The 21,778-nt window shown below is 40.7% G+C and overlaps 1 protein-coding gene across 5 annotated transcripts in view; it reads left to right on the top strand.

Moving 5' to 3' along the window:
* The first annotated feature begins 6,228 nt into the window (after positions 1–6,228).
* The window catches only part of REXO1 (RNA exonuclease 1 homolog), a 46,103-nt gene continuing 30,553 nt past the window's right edge, over positions 6,229–21,778 (top strand). For 4 of the 5 annotated variants that reach the window (XR_011600393.1, XR_011600394.1, XM_070943730.1 and 1 more), the window contains exons 1-3: positions 6,229–6,657; positions 16,197–17,923; positions 21,221–21,325. Coding sequence is in view for 3 of the 5 variants with exons in the window: in XM_070943730.1 (XP_070799831.1) it covers positions 6,480–6,657; positions 16,197–17,923; positions 21,221–21,325 (2,010 nt within the window). In the remaining 2 variants the exon portion in view is untranslated. Of the gene's footprint in view, positions 6,658–12,710; positions 12,871–16,196; positions 17,924–21,220; positions 21,326–21,778 lie in introns of those variants that run through there. The other variant, XM_070943739.1, reaches the window with a different exon arrangement.

The following is a 21,778-nucleotide window of genomic DNA, read 5'->3' on the forward strand; positions in this document are numbered from 1 at the left end:
CTAAAGCTGAAAGGAATGGGATTTTTAGTACGACTCAGGACACCTAAAAGCACTTTTTCTCACTTTCATGGGGCTGTGGCAACTGCTCTGCACAGCTGTACACCAGGCAAGCGTGTTGTGTGTGTGTGTGTGTGTGTATTCCTTGTTTAAAAATGGATGCTTTGATGCTTTTGGTGATGATGGTTCTTTGCAAGCTGTCAGGTGTCTCTCAACAATGCTAGACAGGAAGCAGGCCTGAGCAGGCATTCGAGGACACAAAACTCCAGATTTACGGTGGAAAAAAAAGGAATGCAGCCATTATGAAAGAATTTCAGTGATTGCTCTGTATTAAATGCAAAGTACACGTATTGTGAAATCAGGGTTTATTTTCTGGTGGCTTCTGGTGCCCATAAGGCGTGGCTGGTGTGAAGCTGCTGTTCTAGTATCAGGCTGTTTGTTTTTGACTTGGTGAGAATTGGCTCTTATATAAAAGAGCATCTTTGATTTCCTTTGGTGCTCTGCTTCTGAAAATGTAAATCCATTTATGCAGACACGGCTGTCTTTGCATTTGCGTTTTGAGAACAAGCCATGCTGTTACCATTCTCTGCCTTGCAAATAAGGTGAAGTAGAATAATGCGATCTGGGGGGAGAGGTACCATTTAGATGCTTCAAGGGATAGCAATAGAAGGAACTGGGAAGCAGAAGGGAACAGATGTTGCCATATTAACAAGTCTTGCCCTTGCCCAGGTAGTTCTCGACTTACAACCGTTCATTTAGTGACTGTTCAAAGTTAAAACGACCCTGAAAGAAGTGACTTATGACCGTTTTTCACACTTACAACTATTGCAGCATCCCCATGGTCATGTGATCAAAATTCAGATGCTTGGCAACTGAATCATATTTACGATGGTTGCGGAGTCCCAGGATCATGTGATTCCCTTTTGGGAACTTCTGACAAGTAAAATCAATGGGGAACCAGATTTAATTAACAGTCGTGTTACTAACTTAACAACTGCAGCGATTCACTTAACAACTGTGGCAAGACAGGTTGTAAAACGGACCAAAATTCGCTTAATAACCGTCTCATTTAGCAACATAAATTTTGAGCTGAATTGTGGTTGTATGTCAAGGACTATACTGTACAGGTAGGCCTCAACAGCCACAATTGGAACTGGAAAATTCTTCGTTGAGCGGTGTGGTCATTTAAGTGAGGCATCCCTTAAACAGGCATTTTACCACCTTTTTTTGCCATGGTTATTAAGTGAATCATTGTGGTTGTTCAGCGAGACATCACATGACCGCTTGTGAGTGTGCCTGCTGGCTTCCCCATTGACTTTGCTCGTCAGAAGCCAGCTAGGAAGGTGGCAAATAAGGATCACATGACCCAGGGATGTTGCAATGCTGATAAATGGAAGCCAGTTGCCAGGCACCCAGATTGTACTTAGGTGACCGCCTGGAATGAGGTAGTGGTTGTAATTGTGAGGACTGATCATAAGTCATTTTTTTCAACACCATTGTAAACTTAAACAGTTGCTAGCGAAATGGTTGTAAGTTGAGGACTACTTGTAACTTAGGCCAGGGTTCTCCAACCTTGGCAACTTTAAGACTTGTGGACTTCAACTCCCAGAATTCCTCAGCCAACTGGCTGAGGAATTCTGGGAGTTGAAGTCCACAAGTCTTAAAGTTGCCAAGGTTGGAGACCTCTGACTTAGGCTACCCCTGACAGCAATCTTTCACTTGGCTTGGTCTCCAGCTTCTAAACTTCCCAGTCTAGGAGGGGAGGGATTGATTGAGAATTATTGGATTGGGACTGATTGGGGTAACAAAGCAATTGAGGTAAGTGGAATGGTAACGGGGGAGAGAAGAATGTACACAAAGTAGCCTAGGAAATAACATCTAGCCGGTTTAACTTGAAATAGGAATCCACCTGGAGGAGCATTAAATCTTGTGTCTTCAAATGCAGCCTCATGGACTGATTCCAGGATGCACTGCCCCCCCTCCCCCCAATCCTTATTTATTTGAACTCAGGACCCCATTGATCCTAGGCCTTATAGATTTCCAGTGGTCAAAAGCAATGGCAAGACAGAGAATTTATAGTATTGGAAAGAGGCACTGTAGCCAATGAAGTTAATCCCACTGTCCATTGCAAGAAACCAAATGAAAGCAATCTGGATATCCAGCATAGAGTTTACCGATACTTTTGATCGTTGGTTCCAGATGATCATTGCTCTTGACATAAGGAAGGCTTTCTTATTATTGAAGAAGAATATGCTTTTGCATAACTTTTAAGACCATTGTTTTGTGTCCTGGTACCGTAGGTAAATTGAAACGAGGTTAGATGTCTTCTTTTGCTTGAATAACTTCTGCTCTAGAAGTTTTGGGTGCCTATATAGATTTCTGATGTGCTCCAGGAGTGAAGTGGAGTAAATACCTTATCCCATACATGTCACTAGACAATTGAATTTTTTTTATAGATAGAGAAATGGATATATTTAAAAAGGATCCAACCTTCCTCTTTACAATATATAATCAAACTGGTATTTTATTAAAGGAAAGTACAGTATATTTTCTTTCTTTTGAAATAATAATGAAAGCTTGCGCTTACTGCTGGAACATGGGTATTTTTGTAGGAAGAAATCAAGTCATGTTGCACTTCCAAAGTTTTAGAGGAGAATTCTGATTTTGGTGGAGATGCTACAGTATTTTTTTATTAGAACAAAAGACACCCCTCTTTATCCTTTCCCCATGCATTTATAATTGATAGTCTCCTCTGCTGAGATACTGGCTACAGGAAGAGGGAAAAATAATATATGTAGGAAATAAAATTCTTACCAAGAACCCCCACCTCTGCCAGAATGCCATGATTTTTAAAGGTTTATAATCCCAGAACATCTATGGCGATTGCTAATGGAAAAGTGATGAAAACGGTTTTTCAGACGCATTTATTTTACATGATTATGTACACATGTTTATTATGCTCTAGTGAACCCTCTGCTTTAAAACCCATCTCTGTATTTTGATCAGTGTATCTGTTGCATGCTGTTGTGTGCTGTGTTTGAGTTGAGAAGGAGTTATTTTCATTTTCTCCAAATCTGTATTTTTAATAATAAGCACTGAAATTTGGTGCATCATTTTTGCGTGTATTTTCTCTGTTCTATTTTTAAATAAAACGAACAAAAACAGGCTCCTCTCTTTAACCCGTGTGTATGAAGAGATTTAACATGTTTGTGTGTTTGAAGAGATTTAATCTTTATATATGTGATTTATTTGCTGAGTGGTATAGTGGCCTAATTGGTGAAGATGCTCTCCTCCCACTTGGAAGTGAGAGTTCAATCCCAGGTAGTGACAGATGTTTCTCTCTTAGGACGCAAAGAGAAAATTGCTGCTGTGAACTCCATGTAGGCATCAGGAAGGGCATCCGGCCAGTAAACGCTCAGCTCCATCCAGTCACCCCAACTCTAACCTGAATTAAGGGTAGAGAGTTGTAAAAAAGGGAGTTTTATATGTTAAATCTATTCACTGCCTCACTCCTAGGGGATTGCTAATAGAATAATAAATACATTACATCAAAACATTAAAATGAAAATTTTCAAATCATAGAGGTATTTGTAGGGTTTTTTGTTTTTGCTTATAAGGCAAGGGGTACTTTACCAAAAATTCACTTCTAATTGTTAACTTTTATTATTATTATTGTTATCATTTACTAATATGGGCCAATGAGCATCATTTTAAATAGCCCAAGTTATCTATCAGAATTGGCATGTCTCAACTTTCTGTAATCTGGTGTCTTCCAGATACATTGGAATCATATCCTAGAATTCAAAAGTAACAATCCCATTGGAATTTCCATGTTGAGCTGTTGGAAGAAACATCCTTCTAGGTTCTGCTCCAAGTGGGGAAACAGACACTGGAAACATGGAGACTGCTTGGAAAGATGGTTTAATGGTGGACAGGATCACATGGCTTGAGTTCCTGAACAGAAAAAGGGCGAGATACAGCGAGTTTTTCAGGTTTTATGCTCTCTCTGGCTTTGAACTTCCTGGGGCCCAGAAAGAGTACTCTGATTGGTTGTCAGACTCCCAGGGGGTGGGGGTCTTGCTGGTTGATGGTCACATGTGCTTCCCAGGTCACATGTGGTGAGTTTCTGCTGCTATTGTGTAGAGGGCTAATCCTATCTTTGTTGGATCTTTGGCAATTCCTACTTTGGCTCTGCCTGAAGGAGGTAGATCTTTGTTATGTAGAATAGACTGGCCCAAGCCTTAATGGCCCATTGACAAAGGGTGGGGACAGGAAGATGGGAGCTGCTTTGTCTGTAAAATATGCTTCTCCATTTCTCATTCAGGGAAATATAATATTCTGCCTTTTTCATATTTCCTAAAATATTTCACTCTTCCAGGAAAGGGGTGGTGCTAACTTCCTACAGAGCAATCCTAGAAGCTGTATCTGAACAATCTGGGAGATGCCAGATCTAGAAAAGGCAGTGCAAGTCACAACTTCAGCCTCTAGTTATCTACAGTATTTTAAAAATGTTATTATCCTGGGCACAGGTTCCATTGGACAAAATTCCTGGGGGGAAAAAGAAAATTCTCATGCAAGACCACCACTGCAAGGTGGTCAGAAAAGTCAAGATGGCAGCCACAACTATGTGGTCAAAGCTTTGTCTTTAATATAGTATGCATCATATATTGCTGCATGTATCTTGACTTTTTTGAACATACCCTGTATACAAGTTATATTTTGTAAGATTCTCCAGTGAGCTAAAGGAGACAAATCAATTTGTCTCCTTTAGCTCACTGGAGAATATTACACAAAATATAACAGTTCTTTATTTACAATTATTTTTTTAATGACTGTCCTAGGTTTGATGGCTTTACACAATTTGCAGCTAAAATGTTAATATAGGCTTCTCAGAACACACTATCCACTATACTGTAGGAAGAAATATCCTTCTGGGTTCAGCTCCAAATGGGGAAAAAGACACTGAAAACATGGAGACTGCTTGGAAAGATGGTTCAATGGTGGACAGGATCACATGGCTTGAGTTCCTGAATAGAAAAGGGACGAGATACAGCGAGTCCCCAGGTTTTATGCTTTCTCTGGCTTTGAACTTCTTGGGGCCCCGAAAGAGTATCCTGATTGGTTGTCAGACTCCCAGGGGGTGGGGGTTTTAGCTAGCCTTGCTGGCTGATGTAATCTTCCCAGGTGCCATGTGGTGAGTTTCTGTCCTAGATGAGTCCCATTGTGTTAGTTTCTGTTGCTATTGTGTTGCAGATGGGTCCTATTGTCAAAGATTGAGTTTCTGTCTCTGGCCCATTAACAAAGGGGGGAGGCACGAAGGTGGGAGTTGCTTTGTCTTTAAAACATGTTTCTCCATTTCTCAACCAGGGAAACATAATATTCTGCCTTTTTAATATTTCCTAAAATATTTCATTCTTCCAGGAAAGGGGTGCTAACTTCCTACAATACAAAGCAAACTACATCACAGCTCAGCATATTGCATGGAAACGTACTTAAATGCACATTTTATTTAAGTTTATTGCCCATCCAATTTCAGTAGACTCTACATATAATGCTGTAGGGGGGTTGCTGTTAGATGTTCGTCCCCTTTGCAATAATAAAAGCAGGAGAACCAGTCTTCATATTCTCAATGGACTTTCAGCTTTTGCTGCCAGTTGTGAGGATCAAATGAAAGGCCGGTATCCTATTTTCATGTCTTCCTCACATGCTTAGCAGCATCTGTGTGAGTTGGACTGTCTCCTGGGCTAAGTTTCTCCTAGGAAAAAAGCCCATTTAACAATGCACAACCTTGGCAGTTTTAAGACAGGTGAACTCTCAGAATTCCCCAGCCGGCATTTTTGCATACTACTATAAGGATGCAACGGTGGAAGTCTCAAATTCAGCTTTGCCAACTTTATTATTTAGTCCTTTTGTCTTGAATGTAGGGAAAAGTGTTAAATTTTTATTTCTTGCTTTGTTCTAAAATCTGTATATCGATGCATTTTTCCTAGTCTACACACTACAGCCATTTTTGAGCAGGCACTTTCGCAGCCACCTTAAAGCAAGCCTGCTGTGTTGCCATGCGAAACCCGGAAGGGACCTGCCCTATTTTATCCAATGGCGAACACGCATTCCTTCTGTTGTCCTTAACTAAGATGGCGGCGAAACTTTCGGCGTCTATCCCGTGACGCACACCTTTGACCTCTGCCTTAAAGTCACAGCCGACGTCTTCGCGGAGCATGCGCCCTTGGGGACTCCGCTTCTTTTCCTTTAAGTAAGATGGCTACCTTGTTCCTTTCTTCCTACGCCTTGCCCTTAGTGGAGACGGCAGAGCTGGCTTCTTTCCTCGCTCTGACTCTACGCATGCGCCGATAACTTCAGAACGATACTTTCTTGCCCGAAAGGAAGATGGCCGCAGCCTGAAGCTGCGAAAAATCAGCTGAGGGGAAGCGACGGTTGGGGTATTCCGCGACCTGCTTTTCTTCTCCTCATGCAACGCCGGGATGCTCTGCTCGAGCGGCTTCTTCCGCGGCATCGAATGTCCCTACGGGCAGGCCTGCGGGAGGCCCTACTGCCACTTCAGGCACCCGCCCGGGGCCCAACACACCACCGATGGCCCTATACCGCCTCGACGCCTTTTGGCCCTGTCTGGTCCCAGCAGACGCCCCGCCACAGTCGGAGGTAATCGGACGGCATGGTGACCGAGTCTCCTCCAACCGCGGTCTTGAGGAAAAAAAACCCCACTATCCGTGTTCCGTGGCGCTGTTGAACTCGGGGCGGCGTCCCTGTCTCGCGTGGGATAAAAGCGGCGTGGACGTGACTGGCTTTTTTTCTTTTCTTTTTTTTTACATTAAAGAAATCCCCTGTTCTCTCTATTACAGCAACCGCTTCCCCCCCCCGGCTTTATTAACCCACCCTGTCTTGTGGGATGGGGTGCGGTCGGGGGGGGTGGGTGGGTGTGGATGGGTATCATTGAGGCGAGGTTTCTTCCTCGCCCTAATCCGGGGAAGGAGAAGAAACCTTGTTAAGGGTGAGAGCGAGGGAAATTTCCCAAGAGGGTTTGGGATGGGAGGAAAGCAAGGGAGAGCCTTCCCCATTCCCCCCCCCCCCGGAGCAGAGTCGCTCATACCCTTGTGTGTGTGGGGGGTAGTCGGGAGCAGCCATTGACACGCGTGGAGCAGCTCTCCTGAAGTGGTGGGTGGGCAGAACGAAGCCTCCCCCAGGAGAATTGAGCCTCCTCCTCCTCCTCCTCCTCCCATAACCCTGATTCCCATATCGCATCTGGAGTGGAAGAAGAAAAAATAATGTGTATGTTCGTAAGTTATTGTAATCAATTCAGGAGGGTTAAAAAAAAAAAAACTTGTCCTGGAATGTGTGTGTTGTTTTGTGTGTGTAGACGCTTACCATCTGTGCCTTCTGGATCCATGGTTGCTTTGTACCAGGCTGTTTCCTGGCAAGGCGTAGTCATTTGTGGAAATGGGTGTCACGAAGTGTGGGCGTGGTCATTTGTACAGTTAGCTTTGGAAATGGCCTGGTCAATTTAAAGGGAGCCTCTGCATTTGGGGGAAAAGGTTTGTCGTCCCTGGCTGTGGGTTGCTGATGCAAATGGGCAAAAGTAAAAAAAAAAAGGCCACTCTCCTTCCCTGGCCTGCTTCAGTTGAAACCAGTGAACATTACAATAGAATAGAAATCTTTATGGGCCAAGTGTAATTGGACACATAAGTAATTTGTCTTTGGTGTATGTCAGGAGTGAAATCCAACAGGTTCTGACAGGTTCTGGAGAACCGGTAGCAGAAGTTTTGAGTAGTTTGGAGAACCGGTAACGGAAATTTTGAGTAGTTCGGAGAACTGGCAAATACCACCTCTGGCTGGCCCCAGAGTGGGGTGGGAATGGAGATTTTGAAGTATCCTTCCCCTGGAGTGGGGTGGGAATGGAGATTTTGAAGTATCCTTCCCCTGGAGTGGGGTGGGAATGGAGATTTTGCAGTATCCTTCCCCTGCCATGCCCACCAAGCCATGCCCACCAAGCCACACCACGCCCACCAAGCCTCACCCACAGAACCAGTAATAAAAAAATTTGAATTTCACCACTGGTGTATGTGCTCTCAGTGTACACAAGGAGAATAAAATACATTCATCAAGAATAAAAAGATACAACACTTAGTGATAGCCAAGGTTACTAATAAACTATCAAATCGTACTAGGAAACAAATAAAAACAATATAAATTGAAAGATACAAGCAACATGGTTATAGTCATAAGTGGGAAGAGTTAGATACTAGTAAGGAAGAGAAGAATAATAGTAATACAGTTTTAGTAAATTATTTGACAGTGTTGTGGGAATTAGTTGTTAAGCAGAGTGATGGCACTCGGGGAAAAACTGTCCTTGTGTCTAGTTGTTCTGGTGTGCAAATTTGAAAAATTTGGCTAGTCTAGAGAAAAGAAGAATTGGGGGTGATGTGATAGCAGTCTTCCAGTATTTGAGGGGATGCCACAAAGAAGAGGGGTTCAAATTATTCTCCAAAGCACCAGAAGGCAGGAAAGGAACAATGGCTGGAAACTAATCGAGGAGAGAAGCAACCTGGAATTAAGGAGAAACTTCCTAACAGTGAGGGCAATTAACCAGTGAAACAGCTTGCTTTCAGAAATCGTGGGCACTCCATCACTGGAGGTTTTTAAGAAGAGACTAGACAGTCACTTATCTGAAATGGTATAGGTTCTGCTTGAGCAGGGGGGCTGGACTAGAAGACCTCCAAGGTCCCTTCCAGCTCTTTTCTATTCTAAAACAAGTTGCCACTTGCTTGCTAGATATCTGCCACAGAGGCTTGTTTTTTCCATGAAGTCACTGCTGTGCTATGCGTGGCCAGTTACCAAACATCCATTTCCAAGAAGGTGAATTGATAAGATATTCTCTCACACCTTTGGTTTTAGTTTAAACAGTTTTTAAAATTAAATTGGTGTGGGAAAGAACCTAGTAGCTAATATGTATGGGCAGCGTAGAGTGTATATCATGTTGGTTCCTCCAAACTATACAGATGTAATCTGGCTATAAGATTCTTCCTGCGAGATTATACAGGTAATCCTTGATTTATGACCACCACTGAGGCCAAAATCTCCATTGCTAAGCAAGATAGTTAAGTGAGTCACACTCCATTTTACAACATTTTCTGGCACAGTAGGTAAGCAAATTACTTCAGTTCTTAAGTGAATCATGTGGTTAAGTAAATGAAGAGCTGTAGTGGCGCAGTGGTTAGAATGCATTACTGCAGGCTAACTCACTGCTCACTCCAGGAGTTTGATTCTGAGCAGCTCAAGGTTGACTCAGCCTTCCATCATTCGAAGATTGGTAAAATGAGGACCCAGATTGTTGAGGAACAATATACTGATTCTTTACACTGCTTAGAGAGAGCTGTAAAGCACTGTGAAGCGGTATATAATTCTAAGTATATAAGTATAAGCTAAATTTGGATTCCCCTATTGACTTTGCTGGTTGAAAACCAGCTGGGAAGGTTACAAATGGTGATCATATGACTTTAGGACATCATAAATATATACGGTACCAGTTGCCAAGTGCCTAAATTTTGGTCATGTGAACATGGGGATGTTGCACCAGTTGTAAGTGTGAAAATGGTCATAAACCACTTTTTTGAGCACCATTGTAAATGTGAATGGTCACTAAACAAATAACATATTTGGTGGTATTGTACATTCCCATTTACTTTATATCCTCAAAGATTTATTTAAAAAATGTTAGAGAAGAGGAGGAAGCTTTACTGGACAAGACTGAGACTAAGCTGAAAGAGTATTTAAAAATGACAGACTCCAAGAATGATATGGAAAAATGTTACATTGAATATACCAGTGAAAATAGCCCGATGACTTAAAAGGGATATACAAATAACAAACCAAAAAAGCAACCTAGATGACTCCCCTCTATTGGACTTAGAAAGGGACTTGTTAAAAGTTTGAAGAATTTTGTGAGAAGGGAGAAAGAAAAATGAAATCAAGTTCTAGGACAGTATTGTATTTGCAAGGATTATAGATCAAGTTTGTTAAAAGTAAAAGGAAGGAATATAAAATAAGTTATATCTGATCAAGGTTAAATATTAAAACTAAGAGAGTTTGGTATAGTGCATAACAAAGTGACATCGGGCTAGAAACTGGGAGACCATGAGTTCTAGGCCCAGCTTAGACCAATTGCCAACTGGGTGACCTTGGGCCACTCATTTTTTCTCAGCCCTTGAAAGGAGGTAATAGCAAACTGCTTCCGAAAAACCTTGCCAAGAGAACTGCAGGGGCTTGTCCAGGTAGTATCCAAGAATCAATCCAATTGAACAGAAGAAAACAAAAGGTATATTTATCTCTGGTAACCCTTAATAGATTTTGCTGACCAGCACTGAACACTGAGGTTGTAAGGATTCATTTATAGATTCTTATCTATACATATATGGGAGGAAGAGTTCGTTTGTTGTATTTTAAGAGAAGGTGATAATATGTTACTAAAATTATTTATACTTGTTATGATGAAGGGAGAAGTAATTGCTTTATGCATGTATTTTCTTTTTCGTTAGTATATATTTTTCTTTTCTATTTTTTTTGCACGTTTCTCTTTTTTAGTTTGTATTAGTTTGTATCTTTTAATTGTATTAAAAAAAACATTAAAAAGATTTATAAAATGGGTTTTTAAGGCATTCCTATCTTTTACAAGGCATCATGTTGTAAAATGGCTGATGCAAACTTAAGGTTTATATAGAGATTAGAAGCCTCTCATGCCTTATATAGTACCATACACAGAGGTACTGTATCATAAAATAATGTGTTTGCACATCAGCATAATGCAACCAGAGACGACTTCTAAATCAATATCAATGGTTCTTAAAAACTTATCTTCTTGGCTGCCATAGCAGAAAGTCTGGTCAAAAACTGCTTTGGTAGAGATTTCTTTGAAGTTGTTCTCTTCTTCCATAAAATACATATTTATATAATTTGGGCCTGGGTTGTAAGTTGGGTATAAAGATTTTTCTATAATATTTTTAGTATACTAGTTTTCCATCATGCTGTAGAATTGAGGAAAACAAGTGTAAATTATTATCATTGTATTTCCAAAGCCAGTGATATCATAAACAAGAAAGCCCTTGCTAGGGGACAATCCTTTGGACCAGGGGTCCCCAAACATGGCAGCTTTAAGACTTATGGACTTTAAATCGCAGAATTTTCCAGCCAGCTATGCTAGCTGGAGAATTCTGGGAGTTGAAGTCCACAAGTCTTAAAGCTGCCAAGTTTGAAGACCTCTGCTTTGGACCTTTTGCATCAGCAACAGAGCAAGCAAGGCCTCAGTTGAAGATCTCGGGTTAAACTGGTACTGTTTGAAAGGCCAGCTGTTTTGGTTCTCCTCATCTCCTCTCATCTAGCTGGTAGCCATTTTGTTAAGCTATTTGAGTGGCTTGTATTTCTGACTGATCACTTTATGATCTATTCTTCAGTTGTCCCAGGTATCGGTATCAGACTGACTGCTGATGTCTGGTGCTTTCCCCTTTCCCAAGATGTGTAGAGTGGCCACCTTCTAGTAATTGGGTAATTCATAAATGCATGCTAACCCAAGTTATACTCAGTGAGTCTCGCTATTCCATTTATATGCCACTGCAATTTAAATATAACTCAGTGGTTAAGATAAGAATACAAAAAGAAATCCCCATGGTAAATTATATCAAATGACCATGCTAAACTCAATTAAAACAATGCAAATAAGACAGCAACAGTGCATAAACAAGTTCAGTTAATTATTCCCAACCAATCAGCTCAATGCATTTAACACACATGATGCCATCTTAAAGCATAAACACACTTAAAAAGAATTCAGTTTTCAGCATTTTCTTAAATGAAAACAAGGAGGGTGGTATTCCAAAGAATGGGTGATGTCATAGAGAAATAGCACTTTCTAGCAGTGAGTAGAGTAGAGTAGAGTAGAGTAGAGTAGAGTAGAGTAGAGTAGAATAGAATAGAATAGAATAGAATAGAATAGAATAGAATAGAATAGAATAGAATAGAATAGAATAGAATAGAATAGAATTCTTTATTGGCCAAGTGTGATTGGGCACACAAGGAATTTGTCTTTGGTGCATATGCTCTCAGTGTACATAAAAAGACAAGATACATTCGTCAAGAATCATACGGTACAACACTTAATGATAGTCATAGGGTACAAATAAACAATCAAATCATAATAGGAAATAATATAAATAGTAAGGATACAAGCAACAAAGTTACAGTCATGTAGTCGTAAGTGGGAGGAGATGGGTGATAGGAATGATGAGAAGATTAATAGTAATATTAATGCAGACTTAGTGAATAGTTTGAAAGTGTTCTGGAGGTATCTAGATGCAATGCCACAAAGGTCTTTTAAAATCACCCAGCACTTTAAATTGCTTCTATAAGCCTATAAGGATCTAACGTAGGGCCTTTCATAAAGGCGTAATGTGCTTCTGATAGCAGATGCTAGGAAACATATGGTTGCTGCGTTATGAATCAGATGCAATTTCCAAGTAGTTTTAAACTATAGTTTATAATGTGGAAGTTTATCTTGGAGAGCTGGTGTATGTGAGGTGCTTGTTCTGAATGTGAGCTTTTTAAAAAAATACTGGGGCCATTTAAGAGGGAAGTACCTCTTTAAGAGCGTATGTGAAGGTGGGACTAACAAGTTTCCTGTCTGCTATCCTGCAGCCTTGAACAATCTTTGCTGTCCAAGAGTTGGCAGTTGTACAGTAGGACGTGTTTTGATAGCTTGGTGTGTCAGGGTGGCTATAGAGTGCAAAGAAGACATTTAAAAGAGAAAGAGATCTTTGGATGAAAGTATGAACAAGTACCTCCATTGTCTATCTTTGCATGAGAGCCCAGGTAAAAAGAGAAAACTTTTCTCCAATGATTATTTTGCCTTTGATATGTCAGAAAGAAATAACATTGTGGCAGCCTTTTTACATACTGGTGGTACCATTGAAACTGTCTTACCAAAGAGCTGCTTAGTTTTATACGTTAGTGGGCTATTTAGCACTTCTTTGCCACCTGTGTCCAAAACATCGGTTAACATATTTTCTTTTACGTCATTCTGGACTTATATATTAAAACATTGACTAGAAAAAATTTAGAAATCAATTAAATAGCATCATCTAGTTTATAGTGTTAGGTAGAAGAGAAAATATTAATTACATTCTTAAGTCTTCCCCTTTCAACTTTTAATAGCGGGACAGTGTTTATTGTCTGAACAATTGAAATTACATTAAGATTGTGGTTAAAATGTTACATGAGAAGAATAAAGTATAGAAGGAAAGGATCCAAGATATGAAATATTTATGCATTTTGGGTCTTGTACATTTCCTTGTAAACTAAAAATCCTTGGTAGGTATTTATTCAATGAATTTAAAGTGATATTTGTACAGATAGTATTATTTTCCTGAACTTTTCCCAATGACAGTGGCTAACTTTAGGTACATGAAAAGCTTCCTTATATGAAGTCTGACTTATTCTTATAGATTTGATCTACTGTCAGTGATGGCAGTTTTTCAGAAATTCAGACAGATAACTGACTTTTTCAGTACTTGTTAATCTGAAACTGTTAACTGCTTAAAAAATGCTTAATTTTTTAAAAAAGAAAATAGGCTACTAAAATAACCCTTTTGTAGGTTTTGGGAGCTGATTTGACCAACATTTAAGTACTCTGTGCATATAAAAGTCTTTCCTTACTAATTATAGACATGTTAATTTTTGAACTGCAGATGTTCAAGAAAGATTCAAACCCTTGCCGTGTGTTTAAATGCAGATTTTGGAGGAATGAAACTTGCAAGGGTTTCTAAAGTAATTTTTGAGTTGCAGTTTCAGTAAAATCTTCCTGAGGTGCTACAGAGTATGAGGTAGCCATAAATGTATTTCTGTGTGCATTTCAGTCTGTTTTTGACTCCTGGCGACTGCCTAAAAAAACCTGTGCAGTTTTCCTGGGAAGGTGTTTGCCATTGTCTTCTTCCCAGGGCTGAGAGATAGTGATCTGCACAAGGTCACCCAGCTGGCCTCATGCCTAAAGCAGGACTAGAACTCACAGTCTCCTGGCTCCTAACCTGGTCCTTAACCATTTAAACTGGCTGTCAGACCTGGAAGTCATCTTTTACCTTTGAGCCTTCAGGCCTGCCACAAATTCTACTATGGGAAAATGGGATGGGGGGATTGTATGGAGTGAAGATGATACATAGTCAAAATAACATTCTTTCAAGAAAGTCAAGGCGGAGTTTCCCTGCAGCTGTGCTGAGAAGACAGGGGAGGTATCTTCTGTTCCAGAGGGTACCTGATTGGTGTGGGTGATGGACATGTGGGTGATAGGCAAGGACTTGAACTTTCTTTTGGGTGAGGAAAACCCTGAAGCTCTCAGATTCGGGTTTTCCCAGATGTGCCAATATGACATCTCTAATAAAAATTAGCTTTGAGGAAATTCAAGCCTCGGAGTTGGATTTCACTGGGGGTGTTACTTGGAACCCTGACACTGGCTGTCATAAATGCTTAGACCTGTGGATAACTTCCACTTGTAGATCTATTCATAAATGTGGTATGGAGTGAAACTAGAAGAAGATCGTACTTTTGGGTGGAGGTACATTTCCATATGAGGTGGTTTGGATAAACCACTCCTTTGTCTACAGTGGTCTTATCTATAGTTTTCAAGACAGGAAGAAAAAGTGACGAACAAGAAGCTGATTTTTTTTAAATTTAGTTTTTTCCTATAACTTTTCTTGTAATAGGTGCCCTATTTCAGCATGTTCTGAGGAGTTTTTGCTGATATTTCCAATGACATTAGTTAGATGAGATGGGGCTAAATTCCTATTGTAAGCTATTCCTTTCTCACAACGTGAGGTCGATTTGTTCCTGTCTCCTAGAGTACTGAACGTTTTTAAACGACTGTAGCAACAGTGCTCCTCATACAGTGGGAGCATGTATCAGTAGGCGTTGTGCAACTTTCTTCCAAGTCTTATCTTTTCTGTTTGCATATGTGGCTAAGGAAGAGGGCCTGAGATGATAGCAAGTCTTCCGAACTATCATGGCTAATGGCTGTTAGGTGAACTTTCTCCTTGAATGTTTATGAAACCCCTTTTAACTCCTGTCAAAGTAGCCTCCCGAACTTCAGTTCAGAACTCATCTGAATTGTGCGAATCTTCATTTTTCTTTCTACTGTAAAATGTTGGAATTATCAGGTAAACATATGATATGGAAGAGATGGTATAATTCCCCTATATTTCCCCCACATTAGGGATTCAGTTAGAAATTAAAAGCACATTTCTCCTTAAAAAAAAAGTTCATGACACTTATTCACCATGAACTGGAAGTGAAAATGGCTTATATGTGTCTCCTTTTCATTTGTGTTCCAAATGAAACATGCTCTTCCAGTCCTTGTCTTCTGACTGTTTTTTTGTTGACTAAGGTTCCTTCACCTTTCTTGCAACAGTCCTGTGGTTTTCTCTCTCGTTTTGGACCACAGCCTCATTATTGGTGTGTGCTAATTCATGTCCTGCTTTTGAGTGCAGTTCTCCTGTTACTGTTTGGAGGACTAATTTCTCCATAATAGATTTATCTCCTATCACTGTTAGTTATGTTAGTATTAGGATGAGTCCCATAGGAATATGATAATCTGATTAGCTGAGATTTACTCCTGAATCCACTAAGAAACAAGGTATACTTAGTTAAAATTCCTCACTTTCTTCAAGACCAAGCAATTGAAAATCTCCATTATTTTTACAAGCCAGTGTGAAATACTAGACAATGCTAACCCATCCTAAGTTCTTTGCTTGAGACCAGAAAGGTAATACTTTGTCATGGATAGGTCTCCTATATATGGGGTGTTGAAGTTGCACATTATCAATTTTAGATAGGAGGAAAGATCTGGAAAGTTGTTTATATGCCGCCCATCTCATTGTTGAAGCGATTTCAAATTTAGATACGAAATGCAAGCATATTCATATTACAACAGGGATTTGTGTCCCAAGTCTAAAAAAAATAGGGAGAAAACAAAAACATCTCTTCAGCCATACTTTTATGCAGTGAGGTTGGATGACATAACAGAAACAATTGCTGATGCAGACCGTTCTGAGGGCCATATGGCAGTTGGTTCTTTGCCTTCTCATCTTTTATAATCAAATGAATTTTTATAATTGGGATTGCTAATATTCTTGCTTTTCTTCTTTTTCCAGGGTGTGGTTATGACCCCTACAACCCAGAACTTCCCAAACCTGTGGCACAAGACAGCAATGGCACTTTGGAAAATATCGTCTCGTCAGCTTCTGGAATTCTGGAGCTTGAGCTGTTTGACAAGGCAATTGAAGCTGCCAAGAATGAAGTTGAACGTGAGCAAAAGAAGTATGAAGAGCTGCTGGAGACAACTAAAGAGTATGGCTCCTCCGAACCTCCTTTGCTTGCTTCTAAGGCTGCTGGATTAGCAACATCCAACCCATTCAGTTCTCTGGAGTATAGCCCAGGTAGTTACAATGCAAACAGTGGTAATGACTACAACCCTACTCCTCTTGCAGTGGCTGCTTCTAGTCAGTCTAGCAAATATACTTTGGACTCCTTCAACAATACGAAATGCAAGGGCAGCTCACTGGAATACGTTCCCACTGTGGTCACTCAGCCGAAGAAGTACAGCAGCTCTGTTGGAAATAGCAAATACATAATTGACAACTCCAAGCCTTCAACAGATTTAGAATATGATCCTCTTTCAAATTATTCTGCCAGGCTGTTGAGCAAAGCTAAAGAACAGAAGGGGACTAAGCGGAAGAGAGAAGTTGATCGCGAGGAGGCATATTCTCCTTCATTCAAGAAATATTGTGATGAAACTAGCAACGATGAGCCCATCGCCCGGTTCTCTGACTCGGAGGATGAACGCCACGAAGCTTCTACCACCCCCCTTAAATCTAAAGGAGGTTCAGAAAGCAAATTGGGTGCAGCCAAAGAAAAGGGAGCCCCACCAATAGATACTAGTTCCCGACAAATGAAAGAGACTGCCGTGCAGTATGACATGGGAGACATCGAGAGCCCTCAGAGAACCCCTATCAAAGATTCAGTGGAGAAAAATGCCAAGTTGGTCAAAGTGCCTTCTAACCGAGATGCGAAAGCAAAGGAAAAGAATAAAGTGGCGTCAAAGGATAAATTGAAAAAGAAAAAGGAAGATGACCACAAGGCGCAGGGTAAGAAAAATCAAGGTAAAATAGGAGACAAGGAGAAGATGGACGTGAAGGCACAGCACAAAAATGGGGAAAGGAGTAAGGAGAAACCAAGCAAGTCCCACGTTGACAGGCATGCACTGAAGCTCAATAAGCCAAAATCTATGATTACACCTGGAATTAAGGAGGAGAACTCTGGCAAGAACAAAGATGTTGGCAAAGCTGCTGCTACTGAAAAATCAGGGACTAGTAGGAAAGATGGCAAGTTCCAGCCTGTAGAGTTGAAAAGGAAGCCCCAAATCCCTAGTGGGACTCAACACAATAAGAGAAAAGACAAGCAACCGGCCTTGAAAAGGTCTAAGGAAGCATTGACCAATTCCCAGGCAAAGGAGAATTCGGAGGCCAAACGCAAGGTTAAACAGCGGTCCCTGAGCCACGTTGATCTCTTTGGTGATGAGAGTGGAGAGGAAGAGCAGGTGGGCCAGCCTTTTCTTCCATTCCCTGATGTGAGTTCAGACTCGGACCGAGATGATGCTGACTTCTCTTTGCCCTATGACAATGGGATGGCCAATGTTAAGAAACTTAAGTTATCCCAGCCTCCTGCTGCTTCCTCCTCCTCCTCCTCTGATGATGAGATTGATTATTCTGGCCTAGAGAAGGATTTGGATTTTGAGTATGACCCAATGGAGGAGTGCCTTCGGATTTTTAATGAATCCACTGATGTCAAAACAGAAGACAAAGGCAGACTAGGAAAACAGGTAAAGATCTAAGGATACTGGGATGGGCTGATGAGTTAACAGGCTCCTCAACCTGTTTAATTAAAAACATACCTCTCTTGATTGATTGACTGGGTATGTCTAGTTTAATGAAAAGAAGGACTAGGGGAGACATGACAGCAGTGTTCCAATATTTCAGGGGCTGCCACAAAGAAGAGGGAGTCAAGCGATTCTCCAAAGCACCCGAGGGCAGGACAAGAAGCAATGGGTGGAAACTAATCAAGGAGAAGCAACTTAGAACTAAGGAGAAATTTCCTGACAGTTAGAACAATTAATCAGTGGAACAATGTACCTCCAGGAATAGTAAATGCTCCAACACTGGAAGGTTTTAAGAAGATGTTGGATTACCATTTGTCTGAAGTGACGTAGAGTTTCCTGCCTAAGCAGGGGGTTGGACTAGAAGACCTCCAAGGTCCCTTCCAACTCTGTTATTTTATAAATCTACATTGATAGAATAATTGAGCCTTGGTGGTACAGGGGTTTAAAGCACCCTGTTATTAAGCTTATTAAGACCAGCTGCCTGCAATTACTGCAGGGTTCGAATCTCGCCAAGGCTCAAGGTTGACTCAGCCTTCCATCCTTTCTAAGGTAGGTGAAATGAGGACCCAGTTGTGGGGGCAATAAGCTGACTTTGTATAAATATACAAAAGGATGAAGGCTATTGCTGAGCACATTGTAAGCCGCCCTGAGTCTTCGGAGAAGGGCGGCATATAAATCAAATTAAAAAAAAAAAAAATAATTTCTGAACATGATGTCCCTATGCCTACCCTTGAATTTTAAGAAGATCTACTTAAAGTATAAATGATTTGACATATTGAGTGTGTTATGAAAGGAACATTACAGGTAGTCCTCGACTTAACAACAGTTCATTTAGTGACCGTTTGACGTTACAACGGCACTGAAAAAAGTGACTTATGACCATTTTTCTCACTGATGACCATTGTAGCATCCCCATGGTCACGTGATCAAAATTCATAACTTGGCAACTGATTCATGACTGTTGCAATGGCCCCGGGGTCAGGTGATTACTTTTTGAAACCTTCTGATAAGCAAAGTCCATGGGGAAGCCAGATTTGCTTAATTCACTTAACGATTGTGGCAAGAAAGATCATAAAATGAGGCAAAACTCACTTAACAGTGGTCTCGCTTAGCAACAGAAATTTTGGGCTCAGTTGTGCTTGTAGTTCGAGGTCTAACTGTAGCCTTGGTAGCGCAGCAGACTAAAGTGCTGTTAAGTAGCACCATCTGCCTGCAATTACTGCAAGTTCAAATCTCACCAGGCTCAAGGTTGACTCAGCCTTCCATCCTTTTGAGGTAGATAAAATGAGGACCCGGTTTGTGGGGGCAATATGCTGACTTTGTATAAAAAAGAACACCGCTTGGGGGAGGGGGGGCGAAAGCCCTACTCCAGGTATATACAAAAGTATGAAAGCTATTGCTTAACGCATTGTAAGCCGCCCTGAGTCTCCGGAGAAGGGCGGCATATAAATCGAACCAATAAATAAATAAATAAACACTATAAATGATGGTAGTTTCTTTAGACTAGATGATGACGGCCTCTTCCATTCCATACATTCTGTGAGTTTGGGTTTTCTGGCAGTAATGTGTGACAGGTTCCCACAGGGGAAAAAAAAGATAGCTAAAGGTGTCATTAAAAGAATCGTAATATATAGAAACTTATTTTAGTATACAAAAACAGTAGAAATTGGATCATAAAACACCTTTATATTTCAAGGATGGCTGGCCCTTGGCTTGCAAAGTAGTTTGCAGCAAGCAGGATATTGACTGAATTAGAGCTAATTTTGCAAAGACTCTTGGAATTGCTTAGTGATTTGGAGCAGTTTTGTTGCTTGATGCCTGATATACCTCATGCTTTAGGAATTACATTTTCACTGTGCAATTATAGAGGAAAACATTGGGTGAGAGAAGCCTGCTGCCTCGAGCAATAGAGCTTCTTCACTGTTTTCTTTCCTGGAAAAGCCTGTAGCTCAGACGGTAGAGAACTTAATGGTCCTGGTGGAAAGAAAGACTTAGATTCAGATCATAGTGTTTTTAAAAAGGTCTAATTAACAGTTGTTGGGGAAGGGCTTTTCTCTGCTGGAGGTTCTGGAAAATCACTGCCAGTCAGAATAAAAACTGGGCCAGACTGTTGAACCACTTAGGTCAGGGGTCTCCAACCTTGGCAACTTTAAGACTTGTGGACTTCAACTCCCAAAGTTCCTCAGCCAGCAAAGCTGGCTGAGGAACTCTGGGAGTTGAAGTCCACAAGTCTTAAAGTTGCCAAGGTTGGAGACCCATGACCTAGGGAAGTCAGTCCCTGAGTTCTTGTGGCTTCAGTAATCTCTTTCAATATGTGATACAGGTAATCCTCAATTTACAACCATTCATTTAGTGAATGCTCGAAGTGAACAAAGGTACTGAAAAAAAGTGACCTATGACCTTTTTTCAAGCTTACGGCCGTTGTAGCATCCCCATGTTCATGTGATCAAAATTCAGGCACTTGGCATATCTATGACAGTTGCAGTATCCCAGAATCATCTGATCATCTTTTTGTGAAGTCAGTGGGGGAGCCAGATTCACTTTACAACTGCAGCTACTAACTTAACAACTGCAGTGATTCATGTAACAACTGTGGCAAAAGAGGTGGTAATATGGGGCAAAACTCACTTAACAAAATGTCTCACTTAGCAATGGAAATTTTGGCCTCAGTTACGGTCATAAGTTGAGGGCTACCTGTATTGGTGAAATTATGGATGTGTCAATTATATATAGTACGTATTCAAGTTCAGTGGGCCAAACATGAACTGTTTTTAAAAAATATCCTTCTGTTAAAAAATTGCTATCCTACAGTAGCAATTCTTTTTTAAAAATGTGCAAAGCTTCTTGGATTTCGAGGTTACAGGTCCATAAGGTGCAAGGCAAGACCAAATAAAGTTATTTGCTTGCCTGCAAAATTGCTGTAGCAAATTCAGCAATAAATTTTTCCCAGTCCTCCAGCTGTGTTCACAGCAGCTGCAGAAGTCCCTGCCAGTTTCAATCCCAATATATCTGGAAGGTGGTTATCAAAGGATGTAAGAGACCGTTTCTTCTTCTTTGCCCTGTGAGAATGAGGATATTTCCCCCTCCCCAGAACTAAGCTGTAAACTGTTACAGGCAGCGCTGACCTGTTCTGCTTTTCAAAATGAGCTTTGTGTTTTTGTTATTTTGAAAGACACACAAATATCAAATCTATTATTAGTTTGGAAATTTACTTTTCTCTCTCTCTTCTTTTTCCTTTAGGTATCAAAAGAGGAAGAGGGTGAAGAAAAGTTGACAGAAGACAGTTTAACCACACTCTTTCCTGGACAAAAAAGGAGGATTTCTCATGTAACACAGCAAAGACATGTAAGTAGATCTTGTAATGGCATCCGAAGCTTGTCTTGTGATGCAGTCTTGCCGATCTCTATTCTTGTTGATGAGTTTTTGGGGCATATATTCCCATGTCATGTCCAGCCAAGTAATGTGAGGTTGTGAATGTAGTGTTGAAACCTAGTATCTGCGGATTCCCACAGCCTTGACGATGTACACTTCTGTGTTTGTGGTTTTTAGATACGTGGTACAATAGCATTCAGGACAACTTTGAGCTATCTAACTTAACACTGTTTCTAGTATGTGAAATTCTAGAAATAGCTTTGCAACTTTCAGAGTGATCCTAAACATGTAGCCTTTCATTTTCTTTGTATTCCTGTAGCCGTAAGATATGAAGAGCGTTAAAGAGAATCTAAGTTTTTGTATGTAACATTTGCATATAAATATGGAGGATCCCAGCTAATCGAGGAGTGGGGAATTTTCTTCTTC

The sequence above is a fragment of the Pituophis catenifer genome, unplaced genomic scaffold, assembly GCF_029215685.1.
Source record: "Pituophis catenifer annectens isolate HBS135680 unplaced genomic scaffold, rPitCat1.0.hap2 SCAF_1, whole genome shotgun sequence".
NCBI lineage: Eukaryota > Metazoa > Chordata > Lepidosauria > Squamata > Colubridae > Pituophis > Pituophis catenifer.